Raw genomic sequence first — 21,301 nt, 5'->3', positions numbered from 1 at the left:
AGAAACAGAGGGCGGGGCATTTCTGGGGACGGTAGAAGGGGGAGGGACCAGTGTCTGGGCCCCGCCCCATTCCTGTTGCCCCGGGAAACCCCGGGTTGTAACAATAACCCGCTGACGCGCTCCTGGGAGGGATCCTTTGAAGGCTGTGGGCGGAACAGTCCCGCTGTGCACCAATGGGAGCACTCGGGATCCGCCCCCACGTAGCCCTCCCCGGGCCCGGCGGGGGGCGGGGCCGCGCCAGCCGCTTCTCGCCTGCTCCCTAGGGGGCGCTGTGGCGTTCGGGGCTTCGGCGGGGTCGCCCTTGCGGGAGCTCCGCGCCCCCAACAGTCTACAGGCGGGACACCCAGTAAGCAAGGATTCCGCGGCCCTGGGCGAGCTCGCCCCGCCTCCTTCTGCGCCGGGCCCGCCCCGTCTCCGTCCCCCGCCCATTCCGAGGTGCAGCCGGCGCTGAGCGCGGCAGGCGCGGGAGCTGGCGCTGGAGCCGGAGCGGCGGCGGCGGCGGCGGCATTCACCGGGCGGCGGCGGAGCGGGCTCTGGCACGGGCTCGGGCTCCGGCATGGTGCAAGCCAGCCTTGTCCCGGGAGAGCGGGGCCCGCACGCGGGACCGGTGCCCGCGGAGCGGCGGCAGCGGCGGTGGCGGTGTTGGCTGCGAGCACAGACAGGCGGCAGGTGCTAGAAGCCGGGCTGGGCGAGGTGTGTACCCGCTGGGTTCCCGGGCCGCCGCCCCCTCATTGCCTGGATCTTTGCCTCCCTCCGTGCACGCCAGTTCGTCCAGCCCCCTGCCTCCGCGCCCCGGCCGATGGCGCCCCGCGGTTGAGCCGGCGCCGCCAGGGACCCCTCCCGCGGGCCTCCCCGGGGCGCGCAGAGCCCAGAGTCGCGCGCCCACCCTCCGCGGAGACTCCCTCCTTGCCTCGCCCGAGCCGGGCGGGACCATGGCTGCGAAGCTGCGAGCGCATCAGGTGGACGTGGACCCGGACTTCGCGCCGCAGAGCCGGCCGCGCTCGTGTACCTGGCCCCTACCGCAGCCGGACTTGGCGGGCGACGAGGACGGGGCGTTGAGCGCAGGGGTGGCCGAGGGCTCTGAGGACTGCGGGCCGGAACGCAGGGCGACGGCCCCAGCGATGGCCCCAGCGCCGCCGCTGGGCGCGGAGGTCGGACCGTTGCGGAAAGCGAAGAGCTCCCGACGGAACGCGTGGGGGAACCTTTCCTACGCCGACCTTATCACCAAAGCCATCGAGAGCGCCCCGGACAAGAGACTCACGCTCTCACAGATCTACGACTGGATGGTCCGCTACGTGCCCTACTTCAAGGATAAAGGCGACAGCAACAGCTCGGCCGGCTGGAAGGTGGGGCGTCTGGGCTCCGGGCAGGCCGCAGGGAGGGGGGCTTTGGAACACCCCTAGGGGTCATGGAGTGCGCGCCCAGGGCGTGGGGCAGTTCGGTTGACAGGCGGGGGCGTGCTGGCAGCAGCTGTATCCATTCACTTCCCTTAGGAAGGATTCGCGGGATTGGAGGTCTGGTAGGGTGACAAGGCATGCCTTTTTGAGGCATCCCAAAGGAATATCCCTAGCCTGTCCTTGAGGGCATAGTAGCATAACTCATGTCCAGGCCACGGATACTGGGGAGCCCCCTTTGCTTTGTGTGACTTGTTTTACCCTCTCCACCAGGATACCCGCTTTAACGAGCTGGAGTCATGACCTGGGGCTCCTGGCTGCTTTCCCCTCCCAAATCTCCCCTGCCCTTCCTGGAGTCGGCCCCATGGTGAAGAGTGCTAACAGACCGTGGGCCCACAATTCTTTCTGTGGTGTCAAGAGTTCATCCTGGAGCACCAACTAGTCTGGGTGAAAAGCATGGCAGGTCACCTGAGATGAGTTCTTCACGGGGCAGGTGTTGTCAGTCCCTTCCTGGTATAGCATGGGGGTGGGTGCTTAATGATCCCTGCTAGTACTTGAGGGAAGGGCGTTGAGGCATGAGGTGCGTGGGGTGGGGTGGGGTGGGGGGCTGGGGGGTGCTCATCTCTACCCACTCTAGGAAACTTATCTCCCACCTCCCTGGCTTTCTGGGCCCAGATGCGCTAAAAGGAGTGGGGTACCCAAGGGAGTCCTCAGTGGCAGGCAGTGGAAAGGGGAGAGCCATCTTAAGAGAAGCCTTAGATGGGGGCTTCACTGGATTGTGTCTTCCGGATCCAGCTCCTCCTCTGGCCATCTTGTTGGGAAATGGGGCTAGCTTATGCGGTTGAGGGTGAGGAGACTTGAAGGCACCCCTTGTGGGAGAAGGAGCTGCTATGAGGAAGATATGCCCGTGTCCAGAGATGAGGCTGTGCAGAGTGACTGGCATCGAGGTCTGAAGAGAGGAGCAGGAGCTATGGCTGTGGGCAGCTCTAGATGCGCTTGGTTGCACTGTCCTGATCTGGGAGCCCATAGCTCTTGGGTTGGCTGTATCCTGGCATTTCCTTTGGCTCTCCTTGACCATTATGGGGCCAGGAACACAGGACAGAGAAGTAGACTCGAGTCACATCCCACCCACTCCCCAGTCCCCTGCAACTCAGTTCCCACCAGATCACAACTTGCTCTCAAAGTGTGTCCTGCCCTTGGGCTTGTTCCCCCACCCCCTTTAATTTCCTGAGCCCATCTTCCACTCCTTCCTGGAGATGTCCTCATTATCCTCAGGGGCACAGAGTCTCAATGCCTCTTCCAAGAAGCCTTCCATAACTCTTGCTAGCTAGCTCAGGAGTCCTCTTTTTTTTGGCCCTGAGGCATGCATCGTAGGTCAGTCATGTCTATGTTGCTCCCCTCTCTCTTCCTCCTTCACCTTGGAAAAAAGTTCACCTTTGAAAGACAGTGTCAGTGTCAGCACTGTTCTATACCCACAAACACCTTACAAGGAGTCATCAGTTTGTGTGTGTGTGTGTGTGTGTGTGTGTGTGTGTGTGTGTGTGTGTGTTGAAAGTAAAAGAGTTGGGTGGATTGTAAAGAAAGATTGCTAGGACCAGAACAGATGAGGAGGGCTTCCTTTAAGAGGCAGAGCTCCAGCAGGCTTGCATGGCTGGAGGAGACTGGGAAGAGATGAGGAGCAGGGACGTGAAGCCAGAAGCCAGGAGACAGCAGCAGTTCACTGAGCAAACAGTTGGGGCCAAGCTCCATGCCAGGCCCCTCCTGTTTCTATAAAGCCCTCAGTAGTCCCTGAGCTGGGTTTTTAACTATAACCATGTCTAGGGGAGGACTCTGAGGCCCAGTGCACAAGAGTCAGCAGCCCTAGGTCCCACAACTGGAAAGTGGGCAAAGCTGGACTCCAACCCAGGTGTGCCACCTCTCTAGGTCCCACACCACTGGGACCTGTTCTTGCTGGCACTCCTGACAGTGAGGTGCTGGATGGCTTTGAGTGGGGACGAATAGAAACCTTAGACCATCGTGGCAGTGTGCCTGGAGATAATCGAGCCCCGTGAGTTCATTTCTCAAACTGTGAGGCTGGGGCCCCGGGAGGTCATAGGACTCTCTCTCTCCCCTCAGGGTGTCACAGAGAAGTAGCAGTTCTGGACAAGGACCCAAGTCTCTTGTCTGCCCACTGAATGCAGTTCCCACCGCACCTCATGGCTGGGGGACACACTGGCTCTCCCTGTCCCTCACTCCCAGTCCTGGCCTGGGGGGTCCTGAGAGAGCGGCCCCAAGCTTGGACTCCTGGCAGAAACCACCTGGACTCCATCCTCTACCTCCTCAGGGGATGCCCCCTTTTAGCCTTCCGCTTTCCCAGGGTGCCTCCTTTTTCTCTCCTTCCTGGAACTTCCTGCCCTTGAGCCCCTTCTGGCACTCCCAGTCAGTTCCTCCAGAGGCCTGGAGGAGGAGCTAGCTCCAACTCTCAGTTAATCTCTGCTTGACCAAGGCTGGGAACACCTCAAGTGCCAGGGCTGGGGATCCATTATCCCCTCATCCGTGTCATCCTCCACAAAAGTGTTGCCCTTGAAACCCTGAGGCGGGTCAAACCTTGATTCCATGTGTGTGGTGGGAAGGAAGTGCACTCTCACTCCTTAAGGGACCTAAGTTCTTGGCCCCACCTTCAGGAGGCATTGCTCTGAGCAGCTCCCACATTCGGACCTTGTGGTTTGAGACAGGAAAGGCTGGTGGGTGGAGCAAGGAGCTGGGGAAAGTGGCCTCCGTATTCTAGGGAGTCAGGTGTCCCCTCACAGAGGAGGTGGCTCTTGATTTGGCTTGTCTTCTTGGTTAGGGGAAATTAGGGAGATAGTTTTGTGAGGGGCGGGGAGGAAGTGACTGCCATGGTCCAAGGTGGAGAGGAGGGGGTGTGCCTGCTGGATTTGGAGGTGCTTTGCAGTTGCAGACCAGAACGTGGGGTTCTCAGACTGGCAAGAAAGTGGTCCTGGGAAGGTGGCGTGGTCACCTCCAGAAGGGGAAGGGCTCGTGTACTGGGCCTTTGCCCTTAAGTTCCATCTGTGATGAGAAAAGGGGTCCCAGTGCTGCAGAGGACAACAGATTCAAGGTACCCAAACCAGACAGAGGCCTGGAGAGTTAGGACTCCTTGGGATGCCTCTCAAAAGGGCCTAGTCCCATTCCGGGTCTCAGCTGCTCCACAGGACCCACGTTCCCTTGGCCTTCGCTTCTTACGGGAAGCCTTCCTGGCTGCACTGTCCTGCTGTGCCTTCCACAGAACGACTCTGGGGTTGTTCAACTCCTTTTGTGTTTCCTGGCTGCCAGCCCTTGGGGAGCTCCCAGGCCAGGCCTGGGCACCTCCCATTTCTGTCCCTAGGCCCAGAGGGGAGGAGCCCAGTGGATGGGGACTTCCCCTCTCCCTAAAGGGCTGGAGCAGCTTAGCTGCTGTGGGGTGGGATCAGAAGGCGGGTGCTAGCCCCATCTGGCCCTGGGCTTGGCCCTGTAAGTTCCAGGTGGGGTGGGGGCGTGAATGAGGGGCTGATCCCAGCCAGAGGCCAGCAGCAAGGTCTTGCTCCTGGCGCTGAGCAGCGGTTGGGGGAGTAAGCGCCCCCTCCCCCCAGCCCGCTCCAACAGGGCGCCTTCCCCCTCCTTTGTCCTCGGGGATCCCCAGCCCCAAGGGCTTGTGGGGGTGTGGGAGGAGGCGGTGTGAGTCCCGATTGGGGAGGGGTGTCCTCACCCCCCTCACTGCACGAGTGAGGGGCTGGCAGCTGCCCGCCTCCTGGGCACAAGCCCGTGCCAGCCGCTCCTGGCACAGTTGCTGGCACGCCCGGCAGACTCCCACGGCCACCTGCTCACACCCACCCACGAGCTCTGGCGCGCTGCGGGCCCTTCCGGCTTCCCGGGCCTCCCGGCGCCCCTCCCCCGACGCTATGCCCGGACCCCCCTCCCCAATTCTCAGTTCCCCTTAGGCCGGCCCTATGCGACCCAGGCCCCCACCCTGCACAAGTTGGGGATCTATCGAGGCAGGGCTGCTAGGGGCCTCGGGGTGGCCGCGCCGCGGGAGAAGTGGGGGCTGAGAGGCAGCAGACAGACCGACAGACAGGGTGAGGGCCCCGCCTGCCACCTGGCGCCGCTCCAGCGGGACGGTGGCGGGCAGCGCCGTGCCAGGCAGTAATTGCAGACAGACTAATTTAAAGAGATGAGACGGTTATTTTTAACTCGCGTTAAGGTAATGAACGGCGCGGGGGGTTTGTGGGTTCGAAAGTTCAGCGCCCTTCAGCGCCCATTTAATGCGGGTTGGGGGCTCGCTGCAGACCTTGAGGGCTCAAGCCTCCGGACTTATTTGTCCAGGGGAACTGAGGGACTGAGAAGCAGGGAGCCCTGCCAGGGGACAGGCTAGTGAAAGGACCCATACACCAAGCACATGTCCCACCCACTGCCCATTCTAACCATTCTCGCTACTGCCCTCTTTCCAGATGCGTAAGTGACTTGCCTTGAGGTCACACGCCTAGCAAGTACCAGTTCCAAGTGGTAGAACCCAATTCTAGCCCTGAAACACCAGGGTAGGGCTAGCGGTTCCTTAGTTCTTCTTGGGAAGGGTTTGGGTTTGGAAAGGGTTGGGGCGCCTTCCTGCAGCCCACCATCTCCCGATTTTGAGTGCCAACCACCTGAGGTTCAGGGTTTGTCTGGGCCTTGCTAGGGCTGAGGGGTGGTCAGGAACTGTGAATGACAGTGAGCCTCGGTGCTTCCCTGACCTCTCAGCTGACTCACCAGCCCCTCCCTAAGCCCACCTTTGGGCCTGCCTCCCACTTAGGGGCTGAGTGACTGGGACACAGGGGAGTGTGGGGCTGACCCCTCCTCGTGAGGGCCCTCTCCACCTCCAGGTCAGACTTTGGGTCACTCAAGAAGTTGAAGAGTATGAGGCTGGATGCCAGCCTCCCTTAGTCCCCTCTAACACATTCCCCTGTGGGACTGCCATTCAATGGCAAGACAGACCCTGGACAAGCTTGTCTTCTCCCCAGCAGGTCCCTGAAGCATCACCCACTGTGTCCGGGCGTAACACTTTGTGGTCCCCTGGAGTCAGGGCTAGGTAAAGTCCAACAGAGGCCCTGTGTGGGGAACATGATTCAGAGCCTGGGAGCTGGAGCGAGTCCACCCTCTCTCGTTCTGGTCCTCAGTGTCCTCCTGTAAGTCCAGAGGACCTTAACGCAGTCTCTGGGCCCCTTCAGCACTGTGGCTCACAAACCTTTTGGTGCTAGGAGCTGAGAGGTTCACGATCCCGAAAGGACTTCTCACTGGTGGACACCTGTGAGTACGGGTGTGGATAGTCTTGAACCCGAGCCTCCTACTTAGAGATGCCTGCTCTACTCAGTACCCAGGTGGCAACCATTCTGCTAGCACAAGGGAGTGTTCACGACAGCCCCAGCTGTCCCCAGAGCCGGCAGATGGGGGTGCTCAGGGTGTTGGGTGGGCATCAGCTTGGGATCTAAGGGCTTAAAGAGGGTGCTTTGGGGGGGGACAGCTGGATCTGGAGCACCCCCTCTTCTCTTGGCACCCCAGTTACCATGGAAACCCACTCCTGTTTGGGAGGGTTTGGCTGTTTTCTGTCTCTCCCTACCCCCCAACCCATATGTGGAGGTGGGAGGGGGCCAGGTGGTGTGTGTGTGTGAGGCCTCCCACACCCTACCCCCAGGGCCTCCCTCTTCACTAAGAGAAACCTTCCTGGTCTCTAAGGGGCTGCCTTTTTCGGGAAGGGGGGGATGAAAAGAGAATCTGGGTGCTAGGCAGTCAGCCTTACCTTATCATTTGCACAAGTTCTCTCATTTCATCCTTTTAAAAATCCTGCCAGGTATGCAGGTATGCCAGGCACAGCTGGGAGAAGGCAGAGCCCGGAGTTAGATGCAGACCTATCTGTTTCTGCCATGTTTCTCCCACTGTTGGTGCTGTCTCAGTCCCACAAAGTAGCCAGTCTTCCTGCTCCACCATCTTCAAGATCTGTTTTAGAACACTAAGGCTCCTCAGCTCCCACTGGAAGCCAACCAAGCCAAAACTACTCTGGGTCCCCTGGGCCCTCTGCTGGACTTGTCTAGGTCCCACCTCCCATCTGTGGATCCTGCCACCTCTATGCTCAGGCACCCCTCACATTGAATTTCTAGCCCACACCCACTGCCATTGTCACATGCCTAAGAAGGCAGCTGTCCTTGGTTGATCCCTTGGGACACTCTTGGAGGGGGGAAGGCCAGGGTACTTGAATATTTTGATGGAAGTCACCACCATCCAAGTGGTTCTGGAAGCTGACACATCTCCTTGAGGATCTTTGCCTAAATCCTTAGCTGTCCACAGGCCTGTCTTGTAATCAGAGAGTCCCCGGAAGCTTCCACCAGCATACTTTCCAATCTTCATCTCAATTCTTTGGACATGGGCTCCGAAATCTATATTTTAACAGGTCTGTCTGATGACCAGTCATTCAGAAGCCACTTCTTAGAGATGATGGCGGTCCAGGCTCCCAGCCTTCTCCTACCCACCCGTATGCACTCCCTGGACATCAGCTTCATCTCTAAGCCACCCCCTAGTTAAGCCCATGCTCAGCTCCCTCCGGGACTTGGACCTCGTGGTACCAGTTTCAGTGGACTGAGCTTCTCCTGCCCCAGCACCTCGTCTATCGAAGGTATCAGAATCACCCTGTCTATGACGTGGTTGGAGAGATGGGAGCCACAGCCGGCACTGGCATGTGCTGCTCCTGCCAGCCTTTGATGCAGGATGGACGGAGGTGTTGGAGGCTGATGCACAGAAAGCTCTCTGGGCTTGGAGTGTGAAGACAGTGACAGTCACACACCCTGTTCTAGCTAGTTCCCCACAGGTGGGAGAGAGAACATCTGTACAGCCCAGCTCTGTCTGTCTATCCTTGGGATGCCTAGTGTGGTGCTCCAGGTCTAGCCCCCACCCCTTGTCAACCTTTCCTGCCCGCTTCAGTCCTCTGACGCTCGCTTTGGTCACCTTGAACTTCTTGATCTGGGATTCCACCTGCCGTGTGCCAACGCCTAATACATTCTCTCACTGAATTTTCACAGTTGCTTTATGATACTGCTATTGTGGCTGTCTATCCCACTGGCAGATGAGAAAACTAAGAAAGAAATCAGGAGGTTTCAACTATGTGTGGCACCACTGGAATGCCCAGGGCTAGTTTCACCCTGATCCAGCACTCTGGCCAAGCCATTCCAAGCTGGCTTTCAGCCCCTGAGACTGCCTTTGTGCTCCCCCTTGAAGTTTGGCCTCGGGGCTTCTAGCTTTGGGGGGATGGGCCCTGATTCCTGGCTGCCTTTCCCAGACAGACAGACAGACAGACAGACAGTGCCACAGAGGCAAGGGCAGGGCAGTTTCCTGTTTCCCAGGCTGAGGGTACTGTAATCCAAGGCTACACCGATGGGCACCTGCTATGCAAAGCTGTCAGGACTCATGCTGACCTTGAGGGCCTGGGAGAGCAAGCTTGAAAAATGAAGACACAAAGAGCCTGGCTCTGAACAACTACCGTCAGGGCAGGCGGGGCAGGACAGAACATAAGACCATCGGCTGTGGGTGTTCAGAGGCAGGGAACCAGAGGGAGCCAAGCCCCCGGGGCTCTTTTGGGGGAAACCCAGCAGGGGTAGAAGCTGGAAACACAAGAGTGGCTTGGGGTGGCAGGCAAGCTCAGGCTCCAGAGCCGGTGCTCCTGTGGGAGTGGGAGATGGGATGACCCCAGTGGACACGTCACTCAAGAGTGACTTGTGGGGCAAGACTAGCGGATGAGCCTGAGTTAGGGTCCAGATGGCAGGCTGAGCTCTCTGTGGCCAGCCCACCATGCCGTAAGACTCTCTGGTGAGTCTGGCTGGGTTGTGTGTGAGTAAGGAGCTTGGGAAGCCAATGGCGCCAGGGGAGCCTAGTTCTGCTTTCCTTCCGTAGAGCCCTGGGTGGCTTCAGTCTCAGTTTCTGCCTCTACAAAACGGGATGGCAGGCCTATGTCTGAGCTTTCTTAGAATTTCAGGAAAGATGTCTATAAAGTCCCCAAGGAGTCTTAACCAGAGACCACTACTGTTAGTCATTGCTCTATGAAGAAAAGGGCTGCTTGCCAGTAGGCAGAGCTCCCTGTGCACGAAAGGTAGGTGTGTGTGTGTGTGTGTGTGTGTGTGTTAGAGGAGTCCCCCTCTATCCTGGTCCCTGAGTGCAACATGTAAGAGTGTTGGAAACCCAATCTCCTTCCTGCCCTTAGTTTGGTCCATTGCTTTTGAGTCTTTTGAACCTTCCTTGTAGCCTTGGGAGGCACAGAGAAATTTAAGGCTGTGTGTGTCTGTGTGTGTGTGTGTGCTCGCGCGCGCGCGTGTCTCTGTATGTGTGTACATGTCTGTGTGTGTGTGTGTGTGTGTACATGTGTACACAGGTGGGCTATGTATATGGAGACCAGGTGTTGATGTGCCGTTCTTTCTCTATTGCTCTCAGCCTTATTTTTTGATGCAGGGTCTCTTAGTGAATCCGGAGCTCTCAGTTTTACCTAGACTGTCTGGCTGGGGAGCACCAGGGCCTACTTGTCTCTGACCCCAAGCACTGGAGTTATGGCTGTGTGCTTCCACACTTGGCTCTTACACGGGTGCTGAGGGGCGGAGCTCAGGGCCTAGCCCTTGTGCAGTAAACACTTTACCCCCAGCCCCAAGGATCCTCTTTTTCACAGATAAGAAACCACTTGTCCAAGGCAATCCTCACGCCTAGGGCTGCTTGTTCCTGGCATATTGGATTCTCTTTTCCCCACTGCCAGGCTATGTGACCTCAGGCAAGACCACTGCCACCCTGGCTGCTGGTTCTCCTCCTCCAACAATCTGGGAAGCTCTGAGGCCTCCTCTTTCTCCTGCCTGTCCCCTCCTCTGTCCTCAGCTGGCCTTGCCACCACCTCCTCTTGTAACCTGAGCTGGGCCTTGGGGAGGAGGGGCTTGCCCTCTGCCAGAGGCACCTGCCAGCTAAGCAGATGTGAAGACAGAGGCCCCAGCAGGGAGAGTGAGGACTTAAAGCCAGCCAGGCCGGGGGACTAGGGCAGCCACACTTAGCACACCCGGCCCCAGCCTCTGGCCTCTGGCCCTGGAGCTCACCCAAGCACTTGTTCATTTTTTCAGTGGACATTTGTGGTGCCCCAGTATGTCCTGAAGGACTCTGAGGCTTCAGGAGGAGACAGGTGGCAAATGAGGTTGCTGCCCTGGTCTGGGTGGGCTGCCCTGGACTCTTGGAGCTCCTTGTCATGGAAATAGAGGGCCAAGGGCAGCCCCTGGGGGTAAGGCCAGTGTCTGTGCGGGTGGCTGTGCCCCTGGGAGAGCAGATGGTTCTCCTGGCACCATGCCTGCTCCTCCTCTTTCTCCCCCAGGAGCCAGCCTGCAGGGCTTGGGCACAGCTGCTAGGCCTTCCCCAGAGCTGGGCTCAGGGATAGGGCTGAGTGAGGTCACTGCAGCTGCTCCCAAGGCCTGGGCAGAGGAGTAGGGAGGAGCTGCTTGCAGATAAGAGAGGTGATCAGACTAGAGGGGTGCCATGCCAAGTCTGAATGGCTGTGTAGTTAGGGGTTCCGGGGATGGGCAGCTGAGCTAGTTAATCAGCCCCACTTCTGTTCCAGAAGAACTCTGCAGCTTCTGCCTGGCCTAGGCTTCTCCGTAGAGCAGTGGTCCTCAACTTTCTTAATGGTGTGACCCTTTAAAACAGTCCCTCGTGTTGTGGTGACCTCCAACCATAAAGTTATTTTGTCGCTGCTACTTCATAACTGTAGTTTTTCTACTATTATAAATTGGACCGAATATATCTAATATTCAAATCCCAAAGGGGTGGCAGACCACAGGTTGAGAACCACTGGTTTAGAGGCATCTCAGAGCAAGGCCTCTGGGTTGGCCCTTGTGAAATAATGATACAAAGCTCAGAAGGTTGGCTCAAAGACTTGGTGATGTAGTCATGACATACAGTGGTGACATACAGTGATGCTATTTAGTATATGGTGGTCTTACCCAGCATGGTGATCCTATTAGCACTGGGGAAACTGAGGCAGGAAGACTGTGTAGCCAGGCTATATACTGAGACCCTGTTTCACGGGGGGAAAAAAGTAGTGTTTCCTTCCTAATTATGCTGAATTCTCCTGAGGAGCCAGGAAGCTAGCTGTGAGGAAGGCACAGGAGGCTGTGGTAGCAGGAGCCCCTGGGGAAAGCAGTGCCAAAAAGGAGGCTCAAGAGGACCCTGGTAGCTGGTGGTAGGGTCTGAGGAGTTGCTCAATGGAATCTGCACTAGAACCAGGCATGAACAGTCAGACACTACTGAGGGGGTCCCTCCTTCCTGAACACTTCCTGTGGTCCCCACAAACTTCAGTGGAGGAGACAGACTCGGGGACAGCTGAACTCCAGTCTGCAGTTATCACAGCTGTGGGGAGGTCAACTGTCTGCGAGCCTTGTGGGAAGGTTCAGAAGGGCCTCAGAGCCGGCCTGGGTGGAGGAATAGAGCCTGTGGAGTAGGGAGGGAGGGAAAGAGGCACAAGAACACGGGAGCAAAGTGTGCAGAGGCACTAGGAGTGGACATGCTGCTTGGAAGCCTAGTGAGGTCTGCTGGTTTGGGGAACATGGGCCTTGAGTATCTGTCTGGAGTTGTACCCAAGCCCAAGGCTGCTGGTCAGGGGTGAGCTTGGATTCCTGCTGCTGGTTCACCCAGGCTGGTTAAGCAATCTCTTTGTGTGTGTGTGTGTGGGGGGGGGAGAATAGGGTTGTGTAGTCTGGCTCTTGACTTCATGTCTTGTTTCAATATTTGGTTTGTTCTGGACCCTGGCTGCCCACTGCTGCTCCACTGATGACCCTAAGCCCACTTATGGGCACCTGTGGCCCTTTGCCCTTTTACCCCTCCTCCATAGCAGACCTTAGTACCCATGATTTGCACATGGCCTTCAGATCCTGACATCATCTACCAGGAAGCCTGCCTGGGCTGAACACCCCAACTCCACCCCCAGACAAAAGGGCAAGTGTCCCCCTCCCCCCGGAGACTGTAGGTTTCTCTGACTCAGATGTGTGCTCCTGGAAAGCTGGGGTTTCTAGGAATAGAGGGATGGGCAAGGCACAGGGATGGGGCTGTCCCTGGGGCTCGGAGCCGCGAAGGATGAGAGCCGGATCTGTGCAGTGAGAGCTGGGGGCATAGCAGGGAGGTCAGAGACCCACAGGTGGTCCCCAAAGCACTGAGGCTGGCTAGTCTCCTAACGGGGGTCGGGGGTCGAGACTGAGCTGAGGTTTTGCCTGTGATGGAGCCTGTGGGGACATTTGTACCTGGTGGTGATGGGTGGGAGAATGGAAGACCCAGAACTGAACTCACCATCTTGGAATCCCCCAAGGACCAGGGAGAGAGCAGAAGACAGTGCCGGGTTGGTGGTAGGCAGTGGGTAGGGAGTTTGTATATACTGTCTTTGATAAAATCTAGAAAAGCCTGGGCTTGTGAGCCAAGACAGGGATGGCTACTGGGATGGGCAGCAGAACAGTGACCCCTGCCACAGTGGGGGCAGGGTGGGGAGAACATAGGCTTTGGCAATCTAAAGCTGGGACACCTGAATCTGGCTTCCTCACTTCCAGCTTTGGGAGTTCAATCCAGAAGTCATTAAACTCACTAGAGCCTCTTTCCACCACCACCACCCCCCCTTTTAAACTTATGATCTCTTCTTGTGAGATGACCGTCAAGATAAAAGAAACTTGCCTACACCTGGCATGTATCAAGTGACACTCTTCTCCTGCCTCGGTCCTGGAGGCACACGCCAACAGCATCCCTGAGCTGAGCTGGCTCAGGAGAACAGTTGCGCACACTTCTTTCCGGTTCGGTCACTCTGTGACGTCACACTGGCAGCTTCACGGGGCTGTGATGGGAGGATCCGTGCCACAAAAGCAGTAACAGCTATACAAATCAATCAGCTGGGTGTCCCTCCTCCTGGAGAGCTGGTGGTTAAACATTTACCAGCTTACCACTGAATGTGCCCTGCCGCCCCCCCCCCAGAGGGCAGCCTGGGTGTGTGTGTTGAGGGGGGAGATCACAAGACCACAGCAGGTGTATGGAAGTCCACATCCAGAATCCACTCTGCTGGCTCTCTATTGTCGTGGTGGTGGTGGTGGTGGAGGGACACGAAATGACAGATGAGATAGTGATGGACCTCTGGTTAAGTCAAGCAACTTCAAAAGCAAAGTCCATAGGCTCCTTTTTGGTCTGAGGGGAAAAAAAAAATTGCACATAATTGAAGCATCGCGCAGCCCCTTGCAGGCAGGGACACCAAATGAGGGGACGACAGGTCTCTCTTCTTTCCACTCATCATTGGCCCCACCCCACCCCACCCCATCCCCCACCCCTCTGCCAAAACCTGGCAGGTTCTGGCTAGAGAGGTAAGATTGGATGAGGTTGAGCTGTTGGGGGAATGAAGCTGTGCTAGGAGGAAAAATGAGGTTGTACCGGGAGATAGATGAATGAGCTGGCACTGGCAGGGGGATGGAGTGTACTTGTAGGAGCGATGACGTCCTGCTGGATCAGCTGGGTTGCACCACCAGAGAACACAGCCACACCACAGGAGGAAGGAGCGTGTCCGACGCGGAGGATAAATGAGGGTGTCTCGCTGGATAAATGAGGGGCCCCGTCAGGTGAATGGAATGCTGTTAGCAAATGAGGTTGTACTTGCTGGATAAATGGGAGCAGTGTGCTGGATAAATGGGGTTGTGCTGTCAGATGAATGCATTACTGCTCGTGGGCGAAGGGTGTCCTGTGAATAGATGAGGGTGTCCTGATGGACAGATGAGCTGTCACAACCAGATGGATCAGACCTTATCCGCTCAGGAGGCACCAAGGTTGAGGTCATTCTGACCCTCCGAAGCTCTTGGAGTGTCTTCTGGTCTAGGGGAATGGTGCAGCGGGTGTGAGGTAGCCTGGGGCAATCTGAGGGCAGCAGCTGTGGGGATCCCTTCTTCAGGGTGCTGGGGAGCCTGTCCTTCCTCCACCACGGTGGACCTGACTCTTCCCACATCCCTACTTGCAACTCTTTCTATCCTGAGTTTGCTTCCTAACCCGGTTCGAAAAAGTCCTGTTGTGTGCCAGCCAGATCCACCTACAACCCAGCATTGTATGTGTGTATCTCTTATTCCTTCATTGAACAAACTTTTAAGTGCCTAGTATGTGCCAAACACACAGAGAACAGGAAAAAAAAATGGGGTGGGATGGAAATCACTACCTTCACACAAATATAAGGACATCAGGCAGTAAGACACGACCAATAAATTATACAGAGGCTCACCCCCAATGCATGGCCACAGACGTGTTTCTGACTACAGAATTCCTTTGGATTTGGGGATATTTGCATAGACCTTGAGCATCCCTAACTCACAAATCTGAAAGCTATAACTTAAAAGTTGGCAGGTTTTGGAGCACTTACAGATACAGGATTTTCAAGTTAGTGTTCATTAAGTATTCATTTCAACCTGTGTTCACCGAGAAGGTGATAGCCTTAGAAAAATTTAGACTTGGGAAAGGGAGATGAGAGAGCTCTGTGAGCATCTAGGGGGAAGGGCGTCTGGCCTGGCAGGTTGGAGACAGAGGAGGGAATGTGGAGGGTGACACCTGAGAGGTCATGGAGGGTGTGTGGGCTGTGACTGGGCCTTTGTTCATGGTGGGTAGGGAGGAATCTCAGGTGGTTAAGCCTTACTGTGTGAAGATGCTGCAGGGACACAAAGGAGGATGCCATAGCTGGCAAAGGAGCTGGAGCTCCAAAGCACATTGCCCCAGGGTTGTACCATTTGTGTGTGTGTGTGTGTGTGTGTGTGTGTGTGTGTGTGGTACATGTGCACATGTGCATGAGAGGGTGTGCTTATTCATGTGGTGTGTGTGTGTGTTGTGGATGAGTGTGTGGTGTGTGTGTGGTGTGTGCATGTGTGTTTGTGTGGTGTGTGTACAGGTGTGTATATGAGTGTGTATGCATGCACGCGGGGTGTGTGTGTGTATGTGTTGAAGCTGAAACTGGCATCAGGATCGAGTGCCAGAGCCCAGGCTCTTGGCCATATGCCATTCTTGTCAGACTTCTCTCCCTAGTGGGTGGGCCCCAGGAGGATGCTCACCCAGGCCCAGGCTCCAAGGAATAATGGGGTAGGCACGAATAACCTGCTGTCCTTTCTTCTGCCCCTACATCATTTCCCTTGGGCCCCAGAGCATGGAGGTCCTATCTTCCCTAGGAGACTGTGCCAAGCCTAGATGTACATGTGGGATGTGGGAGGCTCCAGAACCTGAGCCCAGCCCTGGGCATCAAGGGAACTTGGGCATGCCTGGGCCGTGGCTGGTGGGTTGCTAAGCGACTCCAAGAGGGAGCCCTGGTTACTGCTGCCTGGCAGAGGCATCTCCCTTTTCTACCTCCCTCATCTCCTTCATGGCCTCTGGCCTCCCAGGAGGCCTCGTGGGTAAGCCAGAGTTGTCATCAGTGCTTGCCATTGGATCTTCTCTGGGAGCTCTGATTGGCATCAGGTGTCTAGGCCCTAAGGAGATATGCTGGGGTTCAGGGTATGGGTCCCTCTCAGGGACACAGCCCTGGTGCACATTTAGTACAGAGGCCAGCTTAGCAGTCAGAAACCTAAATCTCACTCAGTTCCAGGACACCTCTCTGGGTAACCCTGAGAAAAGCCTGGCACCCCTCTGAGCTCAGCTTCCCCATCCATCTGGCTGGCAGAACCCCTCTACAGGGCCTCATTCTTAAAGGTGTTGAGTGGGCAGGGCTTCCCCATGCTGAGGGCTTGAGTGTATAATGATTCACATTTGCATCCAGTTTCATTTACGGAAAAAAGAGTCCTACTTTGAGGCGGGCGGGGTAGGGGGGAGGCGGGTGGGGGAAGTTGCCAACTTCTAGATTAGACCATTTCAAAAACTGTCCAGTGTCAAACTGGAAAACTCCACAGAGTGCAACTGGCCCAGGCCTCAGTGTGTACAAAGAGACAGCCCTGGACAGGAGGATGGTTATCCCCGACGTAAGACTTGGTAGAGTGGGTGGGAAGAGTGCCAACTTGGGGGTCAGGAAACCTGGGTGCATATCCTATGACACCAAGTCCTGGGGAAAGAATTCTTTCTTTTCCCTGGCCTGTGAGAGCCATGGCAAGAAGCTGGGGCTTGAACTCCCAGCCTCCTGGCTGTGTCCAGGGTGGGGGCAAGGGGAGAAAACTGCAAGCTTTCATGGACCTTTACCAGGTTGAATGGGGGTATGTTTGAACCACATGCAAAGTTCTAAAAAGGAAGCCCAGAACTTGTAGGTAGTATTGACCGTGTGGCACACACACGCACACCCGGCCTTCCACGTGGGCGTCTCCTGTGTGTGTTCCGCACGGAAGGTTTGAGGAACATGGGAGTGCTGGCTTTCTAAGAGTCACTGCAAACTCCCTGACCTTCTCTGGCCTATGGCAGGATGGAATGTCCTCCACAAAGATCAACCTGAAATTCTGTTTGGCTCTGTGCCAAACAAGCTTTGTGACCTTGGCAACCCAATCTCCGAGCCACACCCTCCTCATTTGGAACTAAGGAACCCAATCCCTGACCCTGAGTGGTTTGGCATGATGAGTACATGGGAGATAAGTACTTGGGGCCAAATGGACTGGTACTGTCTAGGTGCAGTTAGTTACCTGGCAGTGTCCTTTCTCTCCCCTTAGCACTCAGAGCCAGGCTGGCACATAAGGACATAAAGCAGTGTCGCCTGACGGACTTCCATTCCAGCAGGACTGGGGAGGTGGGAAGGTGGAGCTTCTGGCAAAGCAGATAGTCCTAGGGGAAGAGACATGAAGCCTCCTAGGAACTGAACACAGGTGTGGAGGAGGGGCAAGGGAGCCAGGTGCATGGGCGGGCCAGGGAAGGCAGTATCCACCTGAGGGAACATCACTCCCTGGGGGTCTAGCTCCCCTCCAACAGGGCCGCAGGCAGGGCAAGGCTGGCAAGCTCCAGCTGTTGCCTCCCAAATCCATAAAGTGCCATAGACAGTCAGCCTGGTGGAAAGCTACAATGATGGAGAGGTGATGGGTAGGAGAAAGAGTCTCTGGAGACTGGTTGGGGACAGGAGGCAGGAGGGAGAACCCTGGCAAATTAGCGGTTAGGGTGTGCCTAGGTGGATTAGCAAGTTAAGAGCAGGTCCAGGAACCTGGGCAGAGCTGGAGTGGTGCCTGGCATCACTACCTAGCTGCAGGGCTGTGGGCAAATTACGTCATGCCTCTGCCATGTGGTGGATGAGATAGGGTAGTGCTGGTCTCCCTAGGTGGCTGGTGCTCAGCTCAGCTTAAGTCTCGGTGTTCAGAAGATGGTCTGCTGAGTAAGGTAAGGTCTGACCAGACAAAGAGATGTGGGAGCACCCGGGGTGTTCACAAACACCGAACCACACCCATCAGCTCATGTAATGAGCCAACAGCCTTAGGAGACTGATAAAGAGCCAAGTGACCAAATAGCCAGGCATCCTGCCCAGTCCTCCGCTAGCCAGGCCCATGCTGTCTGTGCAACGGTGCCTGATCAGGAAGGTCAAGGCTGCCAGAGGGAGCCCAGCAGAAATTCTACACCACGTTTTTGTGGAACTTAGGCTGGTGGAGCTGTAAACCCACAGTGTCTTCCTCTGTCCTCAAGGCAGGGCACTTCTGATTGGCGCAGGAGAAATTAAGATAAAGATATAGGCAGCGTGGCAGAGGAAAGGACAGGAGGCACTGAGGGAGAGCAGACAGACCTATGGAGCCTTATTTAAGCAAGCTTCTTTGCCTGTTTGAAGCTATCTTCCTGACTGTAAATGGGAAATGTGTGGGTGATTAAAAGTCTCACAAGGAAGAAGTTTGGGGGCAGAGGTGAGCCAGGTGGGTCAGAGGGACAGACAGCCTCTGAACAACTACAGGGGTAACTCTGAGGTCTCTTTCGTCAGTCCTGGGCCTCTGGAGTTTACAGGAGCTTAGAAAAGTTGGGGGGGGGGGTCAATCTCCAAACAGTCTCAAGCTTATAGGCTTATGCCTGTCCGGCTCTCCCCACCCAAGCGTGTTCTGCTTTCTCTGGCCAGGCCTTCCCACAAAGGGTTAACAGTCCTCTCTACCTGCAGTTGCATTTTAAAGACACGAAATTAAAGCAGGTAATTTATTCTCCCCACACACGAAAGAGCAATTAGTTCTAAACAGGGCTTAATCAGTCACCGCGAGATTGATTTCTGGAGCCCTGGGTTTTCGGGCTCCTGGCTCCATGCCAGGCTGGGGAGGGAGGGGGGCGGACAAATGAGCCGCGGCGGTGCCATGAGCCCTTACATAATCTGCTGGGGGGGCCTCATAGTCTAGCCAGCCCCTCCAGAGGCTTGACTGAGTTTGGGAGATGGGTTCCTGCTCCCCTGCTGAGGGGTGGCACAGGTTCAGAGTAGAGCTCAAAGTGGTCCACATCCCTTAAGCCTCAAGCCCCGCCCTCTGGCAGGATCTACATGGGAGGTGGGGCAGGACTGGAGAGGGCAAGGGCATGTTTGGGGTAAACGATAGTTATTCTGGATTTGTCCAATGTGATACTCACACCTGCACTCTCTCTTCTTTTATCTCCTTTTACCCCAATTGATCCTTCTATTTCCTCCTGCTCTCCTCCGACTCCACCCCCCCCCCCCCCCCCCCCCCCGCCTCTTTTTGTCCCAATCTACCCATCACTTTCCCTCGATTCCCTTGACTTCCTCACTTTCCTCTTCCCGTGACCCATGCCCCCATCTCCGGCCACAGAACTCCATCCGGCACAACCTGTCGCTGCACACCCGGTTCATCCGCGTGCAGAACGAGGGCACTGGCAAGAGTTCATGGTGGATGCTGAACCCTGAGGGCGGAAAGACAGGCAAGACCCCGAGGCGCCGGGCTGTGTCCATGGACAACGGGGCCAAGTTCCTGCGCATCAAGGGCAAGGCCAGCAAGAAGAAGCAGCTGCACCTGCCAGAGCGGAGCCCTGACGATAGCCCTCCAGGCGCACCGGCTCCAGGGCCCCTGTCCGCCTCCGCCAAGTGGGCCGCCAGCCCAGCCTCACATGCCAGCGACGACTACGAGGCGTGGGCTGACTTCCGCGGCAGTGGGAGACCCCTGCTCGGGGAGGCGGCCGAGTTGGAGGACGACGAGGCCCTGGAGGCCCTAGCACCGTCCTCGCCACTCATGTACCCAAGCCCCGCGAGCGCGCTGTCGCCTGCCCTGGGCGCGCGCTGCCCCGGCGATCTACCGCGTTTAGCCGAGCTGGGAGGTCCGCTGGGCCTGCACGGTGGCGGTGTCGCCGGGCTACCGGACGCCTTGCTGGACGGCGCGCAGGACGCGTACGGGCCGCGGGCACGCGCCGGGACTCCATCCTACTTCGGAGGCTGCAAGGCGGGCGCCTACGGTGGGGGCGGGGGCTTCGGGCCGCCCGCTCTGGGTTCTCTGCGTCGCCTGCCCATGCAGACCATCCAGGAGAACAAGCAGGCCAGCTTCGCGCCGGCCGCCGCGCCCTTCCGCCCCGGGGCTCTGCCCGCGCTGCTACCACCGCCGCCTCCCGCGCCGAGGCCCGGCCCGCTGCTAGGCTCGCCCGGGGAGCTGGCGCTAGCTGGCGCGACCGCTGCTTATCCCGGCAAGGGAGCGGCCCCGTACGCGCCGCCGGCGCCCTCGCGCAGTGCCTTAGCCCACCCCATCAGCCTTATGACGCTGCCCGGAGAGGCGGGCGCCGCCGGCCTGGCCCCGCCGGCCCACGCCGCAGCCTTCGGGGGTCCGCCCGGCGGCCTCCTGCTGGACGCGCTGCCCGGGCCCTATGCGGCAGCAGCAGCCGGGCCGCTGGGTGCCGGGCCCGATCGCTTCCCGGCCGACCTGGACCTCGACATGTTCAGCGGGAGCCTGGAGTGTGACGTCGAGTCCATCATCCTCAACGATTTCATGGACAGCGATGAAATGGACTTCAACTTTGACTCAGCCCTGCCTCCACCGCCCCCAGGCCTGGCTGGTGCGCCGCCCCCTAACCAGAGCTGGGTGCCGGGCTGAGGGCCACCCTACGCAGTCTGGGTGCCCCGGTCTTGTCCCCAAGGGGCCTCTGTCTTCCCATCCTGATCCCCGGGTCCCCACTCCCCCTACCCAGCTCCACTGGAGGATCCAGGAGGTAACCCCAGCCCAGCTGGAGACATCCCCTGGAGCTGAGCGCAGAGGGAGATGGGAGGGAGCGCCTGGGACACCTTGCCATTCCTGCCTGAACTCCTAAGATCCCCCGCTGGGGCTGGAAGCCTGGGAGGGGTGATTGAGGTCCAGCGAGGCAAGGCGGATGGCCCACTGTGGATGCTGACCCTGGAAGCCACCTAGGAGGTGGGGCAGGGGCGTTTCTGATTCTTCAGTTCCTATTGCTGGGCCCTTTGTGACGCTTAGGTCACCCAACTCCAATCTCATTCTCAAATGACACGTTCCCTCACTGGCCATAGCCCCACCACACAAAGCCAGCAACCCTCTCGTTCACACCTATCTTGATCATCCATTCCGCTCAGTCTTCTGGTCCTCAGCTACCCTCTGGGTCAGTCTCTCCCATACTTTAACCAGTCCCGGCATCTCCTTTTTCCTGTCAGTCAACCCCACACTCCTGCAGTAATGGTCACCGCCTCTCCAGCGGGCCTCAGTTCCAGATCCATCCCCCAATTCGACATCCCTTTCTCCGTGCCAGTCCTGGCTCTTCTCTCCCATATTTATAAGTGTCCCGTCGGGGAGGGCGGTGGGTGCGGCGTCCCCGGCGCATATCGTAGGCAGTGTACTGTGGCCGTGCCGTCAGCGTGTGCGTGTGCGTGTGTGCCGTGTCGAGGCCGTGTAGAGTGCATTGTACAGCATATTTTCATGAATAAAATTGTTTTAAATATTTCTCGCGCCTTGGGTTAGAGGGAGGGGGTGAAAGGGATAGTAGGCGGGGGGGGGGGG

The 21,301-nt window shown here is 57.4% G+C and overlaps 1 protein-coding gene across 1 annotated transcript; it reads left to right on the top strand.

The window, feature by feature from the left end:
* Positions 1-514: 514 nt before the first annotated feature.
* Positions 515-20,470, top strand: Foxo6 (forkhead box O6). The gene is made up of 2 exons (XM_051171848.1): positions 515-1,346; positions 19,124-20,470. The coding sequence occupies exons 1-2, from the start codon at positions 933-935 to the stop codon at positions 20,387-20,389; spliced, it is 1,680 nt and encodes a 559-aa protein (XP_051027805.1). The 5' UTR covers positions 515-932; the 3' UTR covers positions 20,390-20,470.
* The last annotated feature ends 831 nt before the right edge of the window (positions 20,471-21,301 follow it).

Source organism: Acomys russatus, chromosome 29 (genome assembly GCF_903995435.1).
Source record: "Acomys russatus chromosome 29, mAcoRus1.1, whole genome shotgun sequence".
Lineage (NCBI taxonomy): Eukaryota > Metazoa > Chordata > Mammalia > Rodentia > Muridae > Acomys > Acomys russatus.
Note: the sequence above shows the minus strand (reverse complement) of the source record. Positions and strands in the feature narration are given on the sequence as shown.